At 44.2% G+C, this 15,917-nt stretch overlaps 2 protein-coding genes across 4 annotated transcripts in view; one reads left to right on the top strand and one right to left on the bottom strand.

Annotated features, from left to right (window-relative positions):
• LOC308587853 (ankyrin repeat domain-containing protein 45-like) overlaps positions 1-11,376 on the bottom strand; it is a 57,521-nt gene extending 46,145 nt beyond the window's left edge. For 2 of the 3 annotated variants that reach the window (XM_081195684.1, XM_081195685.1), the window contains exons 1-3: positions 11,335-11,376; positions 8,291-8,609; positions 7,419-7,586 (exon numbers count right to left, since the gene is read on the bottom strand). In XM_081195684.1, the coding sequence (XP_081051810.1) occupies positions 7,419-7,586; positions 8,291-8,609; positions 11,335-11,361 (514 nt within the window). In that variant the 5' untranslated portion in view covers positions 11,362-11,376. Of the gene's footprint in view, positions 1-7,418; positions 7,587-8,290; positions 8,610-8,970; positions 9,209-11,334 lie in introns of those variants that run through there. The other variant, XM_081195686.1, reaches the window with a different exon arrangement.
• On the top strand, positions 135-1,893 carry LOC308587369 (uncharacterized protein; the record flags this gene model as incomplete). The annotated part of the gene is made up of 2 exons (XM_081194919.1): positions 135-642; positions 1,627-1,893. The coding sequence occupies exons 1-2, from the start codon at positions 307-309 to the stop codon at positions 1,891-1,893; spliced, it is 603 nt and encodes a 200-aa protein (XP_081051045.1). The 5' UTR covers positions 135-306.
• Positions 11,377-15,917: the final 4,541 nt, after the last annotated feature.

The following is a 15,917-nucleotide window of genomic DNA, read 5'->3' as shown; positions in this document are numbered from 1 at the left end:
TGAGAAAAGTGCTACTGAGAAAAATCTTGCAATCATAATGACATCATAGAAGCTTTCATGTATAAAGATCAGGATCCCCCTTTATGACATCACAGAACCCTTCCCCAGCTGATGGGTTGATTATATTGCCTACATTCAAATCTCTCCAGTGCTCAGGCTGAGAGCTTGGTCATGATGGAAGGATTTATTTGATTTATTTAAATCTTTTTTTAGACAATGAATATGAACTTAAACAGTTATTTGCTACTATTCCTACACAGGGAACATCAATTAGCAGAAGACATTTCTTGCTGAAAATTTCACAGAATGTTTTCTCAAGGTCCTTGTCAGGTTTCTCTCCTTTGGACAGTCTTATTGTTTCAAGATGTTATTGGCTTTTGTGAACGACCAGCTTGGACAAGAGTTGCTTGGGAAATGACTCCACAGGATCTGGAACTACTGGCGACTAAACAGCAATCTAACTGTTTTCGTGATTCAATGTGTCAAGTATGCCATTGTTTTACTGGCTTAGGACTATCCAAAGAGTCTCTAGAAGTTGTGTATGCTGGTTGTAAAGTAGCATTCCTCATAGTGTGTGGTTTAGCTGTCCACTACCTGTTTACCAAACTGAAACTGAAATTGACACTGGCGAAACCCACAATGGTAAGATATTCTCAATTAGCACATTGTCTGGCTCCCTAGCTTTAATTTCTGACCTTTAACTCAGATTCCAATTTAATAGAAAAATATATGTAAAAAAACAAACCATGAGTCTTAATGCTGATCCCAGTCAGAAGTACTTTCTAAGTAACACGTGTCAGGACAAGGTGAGCACAGCCACACTATAAATCTACTGGTTTTATTTAACATCAATTTCCTCTACAGAACCCTGGAAGTTGTAGTATGAGCTGACAATTCTGTGAGAGATCCTTAGCACTCTCAGAACTGTGATTTCACTAATTCTTTGCAAGGACAAAACCATGTATAGTCTGGTGTGTAGATATGCCCAATGTGTACTTTGTACACAAAAAACTAAATTTTGAACAACTGAACCACCTGGGACTCTACAGTGAACTGGCTAAATATGTGCCTAATTTATACTTTTACCTACTTATACCTACTTATATGTTAAAGAATCAAGTGATCTCGCTATCTAATAAGCTCAGCTTTCACAGAACAGCAGATAGAAGACCAATGAGCATACAGTGGTACCTCGGGTTACATACGCTTCAGGTTACAGACTCCGCTAACCCAGAAATATTACTTCAGGTTAAGAACTTTGCTTCAGGCTAAGAACAGAAATCATGCTCCGGCGCTGTAGCAGCAGTGGGAGGCCCCATTAGCTAAAGTGGTGCTTCAGGTTAAGAACAGTTTCAGGTTAAGAATGGACCTCTGGAACGAATTAAGTACGTAACCAGAGGTACCACTGTACTACCATAAAGCCAAAGGGAAGGAGTAGGAGACGTTGTTTTTTATGCCACAGGGTCAAATCCAGGACAGCAATCTAAGACCAGGAGTACAGGGATTTCAGACATCAAATTCCTCTTAAAAGGCATAATAGAGTCAGTGAAAGAGATGGCAACACTATTTAACTTGTAAATTGCTTTCAATGCAAAGTATTACTCCCTGTTTTTCCATTTTTCTCAGCCCTGTAGGACAATTGTCCAAGCACCTGCACTTCCAGTTGCTACCAAAGTGAATGATGAATACACCCACAACATGGACAAAATGCTCTACAGGCTGGTGGCCAACACCTCCAAGATGATGAAATACATGAAGCATGTTGCTCACCGTTACAAGAAAGAAGTCAAATATCGCAAATTAAGCAAAAAGAGCAAAGCAGATGAATTTGATGAAGACGAACAGTTCTTCCCAATTTGTCCCCACAACCACAGCTCCAGCGGAGACACATAATGCATGAATGCATGAAACCCAGGTTCTTCCCTGCTATGTTCAGCTCTTCCTTTCACAATCTTTCCAATCATACTCTTAAGTCAACAGGGTAACACAATAAACGGCAAAAATCTCAACATGCTTGATCAACCTTTTTGAGAAGAATTTAATGAAGAATCTTGTGGATGATTGAGGTGAAAGAGGCCCAAATGAAAGGCTATTAAACATTTATTTTTAAAAAAATCTACCCAAAAATTAAAGCCTGTATCTGATATGCTGTGATTCTTCCATATGACCCTGCTGTATTAAGCAAGTTCAGTTTTGCACAATTAGGATAAACAATGCTGCATTTGTCTGTCAGAAGATTCCTTTTTCACTGGTAACAAAAATACTAAGTTAGCAATTAAATACCAGCCCTCCTCAATATATTTCATAGCTAGCCTTACCACTAAGGTAGCATTTCTATGGCAGCAGCAAACAAAAAGGATTTCCCTTCCATTGCTATCCTGATATAGCCTCTGCTCAGGAACAAAAGGCAAAAAGGGTCATAATGCATGAAACCTAAAAAGCAGGCAAACAGGCAGGTGACTCCAAGGAAAGTAGAGGGTGGACAAGAGATGCAATGACAGAGGCTCAAGTTTACGTGAGCTTGAACTCACCTGACAGAACAGTGTAAGACATCAGGGCATGAAAATATCCCTCAGCAACCAAGCAAAACCTGGTCTGATATATTTGGTTTCCTCTTCAACGTCCCTCCCTTTCCTTGGAACAGCTGTGCCTGCCACCCATTGCATGGTCAGTCAGCAATAACACTTTTTGCAGCCCTTGTTGAGGAACATCTCTTCCCTTTAGTCACTGAGGCTGCCATGCACACTCCCTACAGAAATGATATAGAAGAGTACTCATCGTTGCAGTGTGTGTGTATGCCATCCCAATCCACACAAACTCTTCCTGGGAAGCCAACGCAACGCAGAACACAAACCAAACCAAATCAAATACAGTAAATGCAATCAAATGTATCCCACAAACACCATGTAGAACATCATCCTGACTCAGCTAAGAACTAAACATGGAATCCTCACCAGTGAATGTGCCTTGCTGTGTTCCCCTCACTGTTAAATGTGTGGACCACAGCTGGTTTTCAACTCAATTTAACTATTTAGATTTGAGGTATCCCCTGTTCAGTCATGTCTTCAGGTGGGCATGATACTATAATTAACAAGGTAGCTTCAGGACCTCATCACAATGGAGCAATTTCTTGACCTTGACCTTTCTCCCGTTCTCAGAGGCATACCTAGGCTCCCTTGTGCCCTTTGCAAAGAGCTGTATTGGTGCCTGCAAAGCTGGGAGAAACTGTGGAAGCCAACAAACAAATTGACTATGGGGTGAGCGAGACAGAGCTCCTGGCCTAGGAAGTGTCTCACTGAATTCAAAAGAGACTTACTTCTGAGCAGGCATATACACGGTTGCACTATTAGGGGCACCAAATATTGGCATTGCAAAGGGCACTGCTTTAAGCCAAAGCCAGCCACTGCACATGGGGGTTGGAGGGGGGAGAGGATCCATTTTCCCAGGTGTTGCAAGCAGTGCCAGAGAGCCCTGTCACACACCAAGGGGCTTCTGGCAGTTCCCTCACTGCGAGAAGTGATCCGGCCAGAGGAGCTTCTCAGTAGTGGTGCCTGCCCTGTGGAACGTCCTCCCATCAGAAGTCAAGGAGATGAGTAACACTATAACCTTTAGAAAACACCTAAAGGCAGCCTGTATAGGGAAGCTTTTTAAGGTTTAAAGTTTTATTATGTTTTTATATACAGTGGTGCCTCACAAGACGAAAAGAATCCGTTCTGTGATTCTCTTCGTCTAGCGGTTTTTTCGTCTTGCGAAGCAAGCCCATTGATGGATTGGCGCTATTAGCGGCTTTTAGCAGCTTTTAGCGGCTTATCTGCTGATCAGATCAGCTGATAAGCGGCTTAGCGGCTTAGAAAAAGGGGGGGAAAGGGGAAAAAACCAGCAGGAACTCGCAAGACATTGTCGTCTTGCAAAGCAAGCCCATAGGAAATTCGTTTTGCGAAGCACCTCCAAAACGGAAATCTCTTTCGTCTAGCGAGTTTTCCGTCTTGCGAGGCATTCGTCTTGCGGGGCACCACTGTACGTTGGAAACAGCCCAGAACGGCTGGGGCACAAATAATAAAGTATTATTATTGGTCTGTCCATCTCTACTAGGGGCAAAGAGCAACCCAGCTTTCCCACCTCCCTCACGGCTCCATCACCCTTTCACTTCAGCAGGGCAAGTTCCTCAGATTTCCTTCTTTCGCCTCTTCCTCCTCCCCTCATGCCCCAACTGTAATGTGTTGGGGGCCACTATTACTGCAAAGACGGCCATGCTGAAGACAAATGCCTGCTCCTCCTGCTGCCTGAGGCAGGGAGTTGGTGAGAGCGATGATCCATAGGGAAGCCTTGGCTATGGCTCCAGCCAAGTTGGGCACAGCTAAAGCTGGAAGGAGAAAAGGTGGATTCACAGGCCCTTTCTGCCTGTGCGCACACTCACCTGTGGCACGATTTTCACTCCCCACTGGGATTGCCGCCTTGGTGGGTGCCACTTCACCAATGTCTAGGTATGCCCATTCTACAATGGCTAGCCACCGTTGGACTAGACAGGCCTTTGGTCTGAATCACTAGGACTCACACCTATGTTCCATTGTAAACTATACACTGGCCTGTATAGTACTCTGAATGTCCAGCCAGGAGAACATGATCCTTGGGTTTGTAAAAACATTCAGGCACCCACCCCGCTGTCTGATTCCAAATAAAGAAAGTTTTTTTTAAGGAACTAGGCTGGTAGTACAGATAGTTTTAAGCAAAGTAAATTGTTTTAGCATTCAAGTCAAACATTGGCAGGAACTGAGTAGGAGGAAGGGTAGGGGGATATTTGTTTTGCATTAAAATGTAAAATCTATATTTAAAATCAGTAATATTTTTAAAAAGTGTTATGTGACTATTCACATTTTAAAATACACATACAGTCATACCTTGGTTCTCAAACAGAATGCGTTCCAGGAGTCCGTTCGACTTCCGGAACTGTTCGAAAACCATAATAAATATTGATGTTTATCTTTCTTCACCCTTGTTTCTTCTTCTCCTTCATTCATTAATTAAATTTGTATACTGCCCTATACCTGTAGGTCTCATGCAGATCTTCCCTGGTGGGGTAGGAGGTGCCATTTTGGACCCAAGACACTTTGGCATCTGAGGTGGACCCATCAAGTGCAGATCAGGTGGCTAGTTTTCATACATATATCAGAGATAGCCATCTGACCTGTACTATGCAAATATACTCATAGAAATTACAGGGAAGGGGAAGAGGAGGAGCCCCCTCCCTTCTAATGAGCCCCAGTACAGAATAACATAAAAATAAGAAATTAAATGCATTGAAAAAGCTCAGACTGTTGCACTACTAATAGGCACGCCACTCGTGTCCAGTGATGTGCAGTCATTGGACTAGGGAGACTAGGCTAATCCCCTAAATGTTTCCCTAGTGCCTGCTTCCCAAAGCCCGGGAAGCTTCTGCCTGGCTTAGGAAGAGAGGCGCAATGCTCCTACGGGTCCAAGAGCCCTCCTGCCACCTTCCCAAAGTCTGCCTAGCTTTAGGAAGGAGGCAGCAGAGCTCCACATCCTGTCAGAGGCCTGGTGCCTCCTTCCCAAAGCCCAGGAAGCTTCTGCCCAGCTTAGGGAAGGAGGCACGATGCTCACGGGCATGACACCAGCCCCCTCCCCCCAACTGCCCTGGCAAGCTGCTGCCTCTGGCCCTAACTGTTCCCCTACAAAAAATTTCATCGCACACCACTGCTAGTGTCCATTACAGCACTGCTGCAGGACACTTCCCCCTCTGCAACCAGGCGTGGTGGAAGCCAATGGAAGGATGGCAACAGCAAGACATTGCCACCCAAGTGCCTTCGAAACAATACAAATGCCACAGTACTCTCGGAAAGACACAGAAACACTCAGGCACCCACACTTTTAACCAACAAAGGCCTGTCCAGGCTGCCAACATTTTGGCATAGGACTGTGTCTTGGAAATGGGTGCTTGTTACAACAACATCAGATATATGGTGTAACGTGCTTAAATGCTGCTGCACCATAAAACCTCTCCCATGCATACCAGCACCAGACTAGCTATGCCCTGATAAAGACCATGGAGCTTTTTATACACAGCTTTCTTGCTTTTAGGATACCTAGCATCCTAGAGAAAAAATCAGTTTAGTGTCTCATCTTCTGACTTTTCTTTTTCTATGAAAACCAGCAATTAAAGTGTTTTACAGTATACAGTTAAGCATTATCACATACTAATATCTGCAGATGAAGCTGCTATTAAAGGCATAGGAACAGAGGTCAGTTAAAAAGTTGGACACAGTAACTTGCACTGTGTTGGCACTCGTTTTCAGAAGCGCCTGCTGATCATGGTACATTCAAGGCTGGTCACGAGGCCATGATAGTTCAAGCGCATTTGACTTGCATGATTTCAATCAAACATGGCTTGAAGGTGGGATGGTTGAAATTGTACAAGTCAAGGCAGGGAGCTTAAAAGCTCTTTTCATGCTGGGTCCAATCAGGGCTGCCCAACACATAAAGAGCTTTTAAGTTCTTCACCTTGCTTGCTGGGCAAGGCCTGTGCAGCATGCTGGCTCTGGAAGGTTCTGGGATACTCCTGCAAGATTTTGTGGGACAGTCTGAGTTCCTGTAAGATCTTGCACAAGCACCACTAGCCTTCTAAAGTTGCTTGCTGGGAAAGGTCTGAGGCAGTTTGAAGGTAGTGTGACTGGTTTGGTTGCACTGGTCACCGCAATGCAGGGGCCGCCATAACAATGCTGTCCACCATTGGCGCACTCAGCTGACTGGCTCTGGTGATACTGGAGATGCTCTTTCTCTCCCCTTCACTCATTAGCTGCGGAGCAGTTCCAAGGATTTGATTATACACAATTTTTGCTTATATGTGCAATTTTTGGAACCAAACCCCTACGTACGATGAGGGATTACTGTAAACCACTATGAGACTGTGTGCAAGAATGACACTGTTTTCTTTGGTTACAACTGACTGATATTTGACAGCAAATTTTATTTGTTTAAGTGTCTTTTATGCTATTCTTCAAATAATAGGTGATGAGCCTGTAGTGAGAAGAAGCATAACAGAATGCATTGTTAGGAGCTGCCTTTCTAGGCTCACTGTGAATTTTTGCAGACCTGATCTCACTGAAGGAAGATCACTAGGTGGCAGTTGGGCACCAAACCAGACAGGGTAGTTGAAAAACAAGACTGAGAGCATTGTTGTATGGATGGGGATCTAAGGCTTGGAGACCAGGATGCCACCCAATCTTGGTGACCGAGATGAGAGGCAAAGCTACGTTTCTCTGACCAAAATCCAGCACTGAATCAGTCCAAAGGATCTTCATGCAGTTCAAATCATATTCATTTACACCTGTCTAGAATTATGGTCTTATCATGAGTAAGATCAGATCCACATCTCAAAGAAGCTTAGGTGTTACCGCTCTTACCTGCCCAATCCAAGAATTCAACACATTCTGTCTGCTCATATCGGCAGGCAATATCTCTAGCCTTTTCACCCCGGCAGGTGGTTGCATAAATGTCAGCTTCCAGTTCTATAAGAGTTTTCAAAGTCTCTAGTTGTCCCCAGGCTGCAGCACAGTGGAGGAGTGTATAACCTGAGAGAGTGAGCCAAATTAGAATGTGTAGTTGTATATAGAATACCCGTTTATAACATTCTCTCTCTCTCTCTCTCTCTCTCTCTCTCTCTCTCTCTCTCTCTTCATTCACAAAACAACCAAACATAACCAGCTACTTGGAAACCTATATTTTAACCAGAATGTACCTTTAGCATCTCAATCTTAAGATTCAAACCATTCATTTATTATTATTTTTAAAAGCAGGTTATCAGCATTCATTTACAAACAGACAAGCAACTAGTGTCTACTTAAGGTTCTGGTACAAAAGGGATTTTGTGCTCAAGATACAATACATCCTTTTTTAAATTGTAGTCTGTTCTTAGTGATCTCTTAAAAAATGTTTCCCATTGTCCTGTCAATAATATTATAGATTTTAAAAGAAAACCCAACTTTTGCCTGCTAAACAGATGGTGCAAATTTTGTAAATAATAAATATAGGTACATCTGTCCAATGTATTCCAGGTGAAAACTGTTATGTTCTGATAATGCCTTTTAGGGCATTTTAAGGAAAAACAGACTTGTTATGAACTGCTTGCATGGTGTTCTGCAGAGAGGAAGGATCACCCTCAGACAACCAGGTAGAGAGGGCTTTTTTTCCCCAACTACAGAGAAAAAAGTATGAGCAGGCAAACTAGTAAAAAAATTGTGGAGTACATTTTTTGCATAACTGGTCAGTTATGTACCTCGGGCCGTCTTATCCTTCAGATCAACCCCATATCTTGCCAGTGTCCGGATAACGTCGCTCTGCCCAGCCATACAGGTTGCATACAGCAGGCCTCTGCCCACAATATCCTTTTCCATTAAAAGCTGATTGGCTTTTTCATGATCAGGATCTTCCAGGTCCTCAAAAATCTGTTGTACTCCCTCTGTGTCACCAGTGAGACAAGCTCTCAGGAGAGGATTGAGAGGCGTTGGTTCCTCTTGAGGCCCCAAGTTCTCATGCTCACTTTTGTTTGCCGAGTCTACTATCGCCTCTGTTGATTCCATTTTCCTGGAATAAGCCTGAAAAGGAACAAAATGGAACCTAATTTTTGTTTGCAGGAAATTCATACTATTGGGTCAAGGACAAATCAAAAGGTTGTTAGGTCTCTTAAGTATCCTTTCCTTTTGACTAGGGGATGTTGGAAGAAAGATAATAAGAAAGAAATCCATCCTAACAGCTATCAGCTCACCCACCCAGGATCACATTTTTACTTTTCCTCATTCTAGTCACACATTTTCCATCCAGATTTGTGGCTGAAAACTAATATGATTCCCATCTTTCATGTCCACTACTAGGTTTTCCTGTGACTCCTGGGAGTAAGAAAGAATGCAGAAAAACTACTTCTGAAAAACCTTGTATCACCAGAATTACTACACTCACAGTGTGAATCTGTGCATGTTTATCTAGAAGAAAGTCCCACTGAGTTCAGTTAGTGCACATAGGATTACAAAGTTCCAACATAACTTTCTCAAAATGTGACCCACGAATATTTGATTACACTACTGGCATAACAACATGTGTTTGAAGAAGTCAGATAAAAAGGGAAGATATCAAAATATTATCTCCTGTTGCTCATAAACAATTGGGTGGAACTTACCCAATATGAACATCTAATGTTCTCTGTATTCCACAAAATCTGTAAAAAGTTTCAAAATAAAAAAAATCCTTCCAGTAGCACCTTAAAGACCAACTAAGTTAGTTCTTGGTATGAGCTTTCGTGTGCATGCACACTTCTTCAGATATCGTGTGCATGCACACGAAAGCTCATACCAAGAACTAACTTAGTTGGTCTTTAAGGTGCTACTGGAAGGAATTTTTTTATTTTGACTATGGCAGACCAACACGGCTACCTATCTGTAACAAGTTTCAAAATATAATCCTTTTGCCCAAGTAATTTATCTCCTTTCTAGTTTGGTTCAAAGATACTGTTAGATGTCACCCCTCTCTCCCTGAGCTGTGCAAGATTCCAGGGGACGCATGTGCGCCATACCCAGGGCCTGTTTTTCCTTTTTGGGGTTTTCCCTAAGAAATGAAGTACACGTACATGTCAGTCTCATTCAAGGTGTACCAAATCTATTTGGGGTTTTTTGTGTATTTTTTTGGTATTTGTATCCCTCTTGAACAGCCTTCTCCCAACCTTGGCACCTTCCAGATGTTGGACCAAAAGCCTGATCAGCCTCAGCCAGTGTGACCTGGAATCACCTGGAATGATGGGATTTGGGGTACAAAACATTTGGGAGCACCAAGCTGTTAAAGGCTACTCCTGTGTTCTGCTAAGATTGCCAAGTGCCAACCTCTCCATGAAGCCTGTGGCATGTTCCCCACTGTGAGGAAGTCTAACTGAAATGAAGTCTTCTCCCATTTTATCCATGCCTTGTGCCCATATCTTGACATTGAGTCCCTTTTGAGGCAGAGGCCTGTCCCATTGTTTGTTCTTTGTAAATGTGCCAATGGGTATGTGGCTGGTGCTAAATAAATAAAAATAAAATAAAATATAAGCACCAAATAACATTCTGGACACTCAGATTATCCTGCCTGCCTGATAGCAAAACTACAGGGTTTGTATTCAAGCAACATTTTTTTTATTTCATAAAATTTATACCCCGCTTGAGTCTGAAAAATATAAAGAGATAAAACAATAATTTTGAGGAAAAATTCACAACCATACTTTTGAGTACTGTATTTTAACTTTTGTATGTTTTAAGAGATTAAAATCACCCCAACTTTCTAAGCATGTGGGTAGGCAGGCCTGAACAAGAATGTTTTTAGCATTCTTTTACTCAGAATAGAGCCATTAACAATTAACGACATAGGTCTACTCTGAGTAAAAGTTAGTTGACTAAAACCCCATGGGTTTTTCCACGCACTCTTCCCCCCCCCTCCCAGCTCATCCCTCCCCCTCCTCGCCCCGCTTTTTCTGACCTCTTCCTTCGCGCCGCAGCGCAGGAGCGGATGCCGTCGCCATGGCAACGGCGCGGGAACTCCCTGAGGCCGGAACTTCCGCGCGGCAGCTCGCCGTTCCCGAACGGACACCTAACAGGACCGGGCGGCTTCCGGCCGGCGGTGCACCCGGGTTTGGGGCGGGGGGGCTCGGGGGCGGGGTGTGTGCGCTGCGTGCGCGGCTCCTACCGGCAGTTTCCGGGACCAGCAGGAGCTGCGGGAGCCGCTGCGGTGCCGAAAGAAGCCGGGAAGGACCCTTCGAAAGGCCGCCCGCCCCCCGCCGCTCCCCGCCTCCGCTGCGAGGTCGGTTCCCGAGTCAGCCGGGGCGGAGGAGGGGGAGCCGGGGGGGCGTTTGCGAGGAGGGGCGGGGGGGGGGACGCGTACAAGAGCCCCTCAGGCCAAAGGTCCGCCGGTCCCGGGGCCTGCTCCCTTCCAGCCGGGTGCTTCCCCCGTCAACCCGTCTGCAGGGCACGGAGGCAGCAGCTCTCTCCGCCTCGCTCCCGGCCCCTGGCCCCTGGTATACTGCCTCCGAACGTGGAGGCTCCATTTAGCTGTCGCCGTTGATGGACCCCCTGCCCGCCCGCCATGGATCTTGTTTGTTTGTTTAGTCATCCCGCAGACCCGCTCCTGGGCCAGAGGGGGGAAGGTGAATGGACCCTAGAATATGTCAGCTGGTTTGAGGTGGAGAAAATGGAGTTTGGGTGACCAAGCTGGAAGATGGACTTGCAGCGGGTGAGGCTGCATCGGACCAAGGAGGCGCTGAGTACCAGGGGAGGCTTTAGTCAGTGGGATTTATTTAGTTACTTTATTTTTTGGCCTTCGAGGATGCATCAGTTTGGATCCTGGGCTTTTAGAAGATTTGCCTTCTCTGACAGCTTCCCAAACTTCTGCAGTGATTGGCTGCATAATCCTTTACATGCCTATGCAGAACTAAGTTCCATTGAATCAAATGGGTCTTGCTTCTAGAAATCAGTGGATAGGATTGCTACTTTCGATGGCCTGCACACGTCAATCTCTTTGGGAATCTGAGATTCACTCTGTTGGTGCCCAGTTTCAGCATCCCATGGAGGTTATCTGATATATTTTTGGGTAGGAAAGTGGAATTTACAGCCGGCAGGCCAATCTTGGCCCACCAGGGTGTCCAGTGAGGTCATTTCCCCCAGACCATGCCCACCCACTATCAGCTGACATCACTACTGATGGAAGGAGGGAACAGAGATTAATTCTGCACTGGTGGCATACCCAGTTCCCAGTAGGGAACAGGACTACACAACCTAGGCAGCAAGATTTAGTCCCTGCTTTTCAGCCTTTTTAAACCAATGGTATTGATTATTTAAAGGCAGAGCATAGAGAGACTTACATACCTGTGCAAGGGATTTTAACAGGTGGATGGGACAGCCTACCTGTTAGTCATGTGATACCCTAATCACATGTGACCCCAACCACCTGTCAAGTTTGTCCTAATCAGGATCTGTCCCTAGCCCAATTTTTGGGAAACCTTGATTTTTCCAGGGCTGAAAAAGTGCTAGAATTCTATTCTGCAGGTGCTGTTTTGGTATAGAATAGGTAAAGCATTTGAAATTCTTAGGTGTTGTATTCTAACTTTTAGGAACCTTTGTGGTCACTCATCAATTTCTTTTTTTGTCCAGTCCTGTTGATCTCAATGGATAAAATGAATAGAAGGCAGGGATTCTTGATTATTCAGGGCTTGTGAATTACCTCAACTTCATAGCAAGGTGAGTGACTGTAAACATGGTTCGTTCACCATTCTCTGTTTTCTTTTAAAATATGAGTTATGATAGCTGAAATGCTTTTTAATATTTTAAAAACCATAATTGGACGTGGTACTTTTACTTTGGATATGGTAATGGATAAGTATAAAGTTCTGTTTCAGGTAGACTCTGCCCTGATGTTCTGACTACTAGATAAGGAGAGTACTGTATATAAATTTTTTAAATCCTTTTTCTAATAACTGTTTCATTGTACTTTTATATTGGCAATAGTATTGCATATAATGCCCATTCCGAACTTCAGGAGGAGGGGGGGTTGCGGGCTCACGACCCCGCCCACACATAAGGGATTCCCTTATTTGCATCCCCTGCAGCACCAGCCAATCGGCTGGCGGCAGGGGCGGGCCTTCCAGAGGCCACATAAGGTCGGGGCAGCCCTCTGCTCGCCCCTTTTCTTCCTAGCTGCTGACGCTGCTGACCACGTGGAGCCGGTACTTTGAAGAGGACTTTTAAAAGGGAGGTTCCGCCTTGTTGTTGCTGTTGTCCAAGCTAACCCCCTTTGCATGTACCCTGCATTTTCCTACTGCTTCCCCCTCATTCTTCCTTATTTTCTCATTTTATTTCCAAAGCTTTTCTCATTGTTTCTGTCTGCTGAGCATATTTAGTTCCAGAAATTCTATGCTACCCTTAAGACTTTACTCCTAGTGTTCTCTGCCTCCCGACTATACTGCCTAAAGTTCTCCTTTACTTTTGGGTGCATGTTTCTGGGTTAGTGACTTTGTTTTGCCACAGTGCAGTTTTCCTCACTGCCTGGTTACTTTGCTTTTATTTGTATTATTTTGGCCTTGGCACACGTGCGCTTGCAGCTGCATCCGCCTACCTACTATCCTCTTTGCCTCTACGTCCTCTTAAAGCTTGTCTTAAAGGCAGTGGGTTCCGTGCCGGCTAATTTGGGCTTTTCAGCGCTCCTCCGACCGGCGGATAGCCACTCTGGGTGTGCATTTGTGTGTGCGTGTGTTCCTCAGCGCCCTGGCGAACTAAGGGGAGATACTCTGTTTGTGCGCCTGTGTGCTTGCAGTATTGCTGTGAATTCCTGTGAGGGCTTTTCCAGCAGCTTATTATTATTTCAACTCACCCTCTTCCCCCTTCGTTACCCCCCCTCCCTACTCTGGAATTTTGTCCCTCCTGAGCTGATATTGTCCTCCCTCCCCCTTCGCTAGCTGGCTTTGTGTCCTTCTCTAGCAGGCTCCGTGGTGTGGCTTGGAGCCCTTCCTCCCCTTTCAGGGGGCGGCAGCTCCATTTACAAACTTCTTTCAGAAGACTGCATTGCCCCAATTTTGCTATTGTCCCATTTTGCTGCTTATTGCTTTACCTTAAACCCTTCTGGGTCGGCCTGGTGCTTCTCTCCCGCTGTTGCCCCATAGTAATAAAAGCTATTGCTGGGTGTTTCTTTATCCCCTTTAGTTTTAAAACTTTTCCTGTGCACCGGACTTGCAATCCCCCCCCCCCGCTTGGTTTAAGAGTGTGCAGCTATACTGCAGCTGCATCCCCAGGGTAATTCTGTTCAGCTTACTCCAAAGTCTTTGTTAGTTGAACGTGCTATCCAAAGAACTACTTAGTTGAACTCGATTTTATTTGCCTGGCATTTATTGTTATATTAGCTGCTTTCAGCATTTGTTTTACTTGGGAGACGCAGTCACACCCCCACTCCCCTTCCCCTCGCATTGTCCTTTGATCACCGGCCAGGGTTGCTTTGTTTTCCCTTAAGCACCGAATAGCTGGGCAATTAACAGCCTCCTGGTATTACAGAAGGCAGCTTATGCTTTAGCTGCAGAACCAGTTCTCTTTTGTTGTTCTAGTGACACCTTTACTGCCACCCCCTTGCGTCCCCTTTGTCTCCGGGCGGGGCTGCTTTACCTGCAGTCGTCTCCGCCCATTGCTCACAGCAACTGAGTCACTTCAATATAATTGCTGATAGTATCAGCAGTTCTTGAAATTCAGTTTGCCAGATATATTGCAGATTAATTGAAGCAGGCCCCCCTGGTGGAGGCAGGTTCCTTACTATCTGATATCTAGTGGTCAGCAGTGGTCTCAATTTGCTAATTAATATCTGCAAAATATTATTTACATCTAATTTAAAATATCAATCAGGTAATTTGATCAAGCCATTCGATTTGCACCAACATATTCAGTAATTGATTAGAGACTAATTTAAGAGGCTTGAGATTTTACTAAATGGGGATTACATTAATTTTATATTATGTTAACTGATTTGAGATGCTTGAATAAAGTCCGAATTTGACCAGTTTATTGGACACAATAGGGTGCTAATTAACCAGTAGCAATAGCTAGTGTAAATTGATAGCGGCTTTATAGTAACTTTAATTACATTGTAATAATTTATTGAGAATTAGTGTATCAATGATTAGCAAGATATTTACTGGTTAAATAAGTAAAGAAATAAATAAAATAATAATAATTTAAAAAAATAATAATAATAATTAACGAAATAAATAAATAAAATTAATAATAATAAACTACCAGGCAGGATACATTGTCGCTTAAAGACAGGCAGTTCGTGGTACATTGTTGACTCAGGTACCTGGCGGATGGCCAATCAAAGATACATTGTCTTTGGCAGCATTTTCCTTCTGCTGTGGCCTCCAGCATAACCTTATGTTTTTCAAACTGTTAGTTAAAGGGACATTTCCATTTGATTGCAGTGTGGGGGCCGCCCATTGTTCCATCCCTATATGCTTGTGTGTTATTTAGCTGTGTCTATCTGCCTGGCCCTTTGCTTGGTGGCAAATAAATAAATTTATAGGCAAATACAAACCAGTCAAGTGAAGAATAATTATTTCATATCATCATTAGTTATGGTAGACAATTAATAGCATCATCAATTAATAGCATCATCAATTAATTCTACTTACAGTGGTAATTATTTGAACTGTTACCGGAAAATCCGAGGGCTCTCTTGGACAAAGGAAGACACCGACCAGGGCAAGTCAGAGCAAAACAGCAGCCAGTAGGCTTGGTCTTTATTTTGGTCAGAAAACTGTCGCGACAGGGCTCCCACCGTCCACGAGGTGAAGCAAGATGGAAGCCCCGAACAATGGGAGACCCCAACTTTTATTAACCACTAATCCCCTTGACTACACCCCCAGAATTACATCATATATACATCATGATTTTATTAAAGGACAGGAGGAGTCAAGGAGGAGTTTCCCAGGTAATCCGAGTATCCTGACACCTGGCGGAGACCACCTCTCCCCCTCCCCACATGAGTCATTTCCATAAACAAAGGAATGGGCGAAGTTTCCCTGCCCCCTGAGGGGAATCCGGTCGGGGTCCTTTGTCGGAGTCCGTATTGAATACACTACCGTATGCAGTTTATTGTGTTCCTGATAGCTTTTCGTCTGAGCCCTCCCCGATGGTTATCAAGGCAGCCCCGCCATCCGGAGAAGGGCCGTTGCGTACGTGACTGCACGGTTCAAGGCTTATGGCCGATCAATCCCAGCTCACCCCCCTTTGATAGTTCTTGTAATATGCAGTGAAATAAAAGTGATCCGGTGAAAATCCATTGTACGGCTGATTTTTGGTGAATTTATAAAGAATATAGTCACTGAAGTTCAAAGTACTTTCCTCTTTCGGAAA

The sequence above is a fragment of the Podarcis bocagei genome, assembly GCF_964188305.1.
Source record: "Podarcis bocagei genome assembly, chromosome: 5".
Taxonomy (NCBI): domain Eukaryota; kingdom Metazoa; phylum Chordata; class Lepidosauria; order Squamata; family Lacertidae; genus Podarcis; species Podarcis bocagei.
This window is presented reverse-complemented; position numbering and strand designations above follow the sequence as displayed.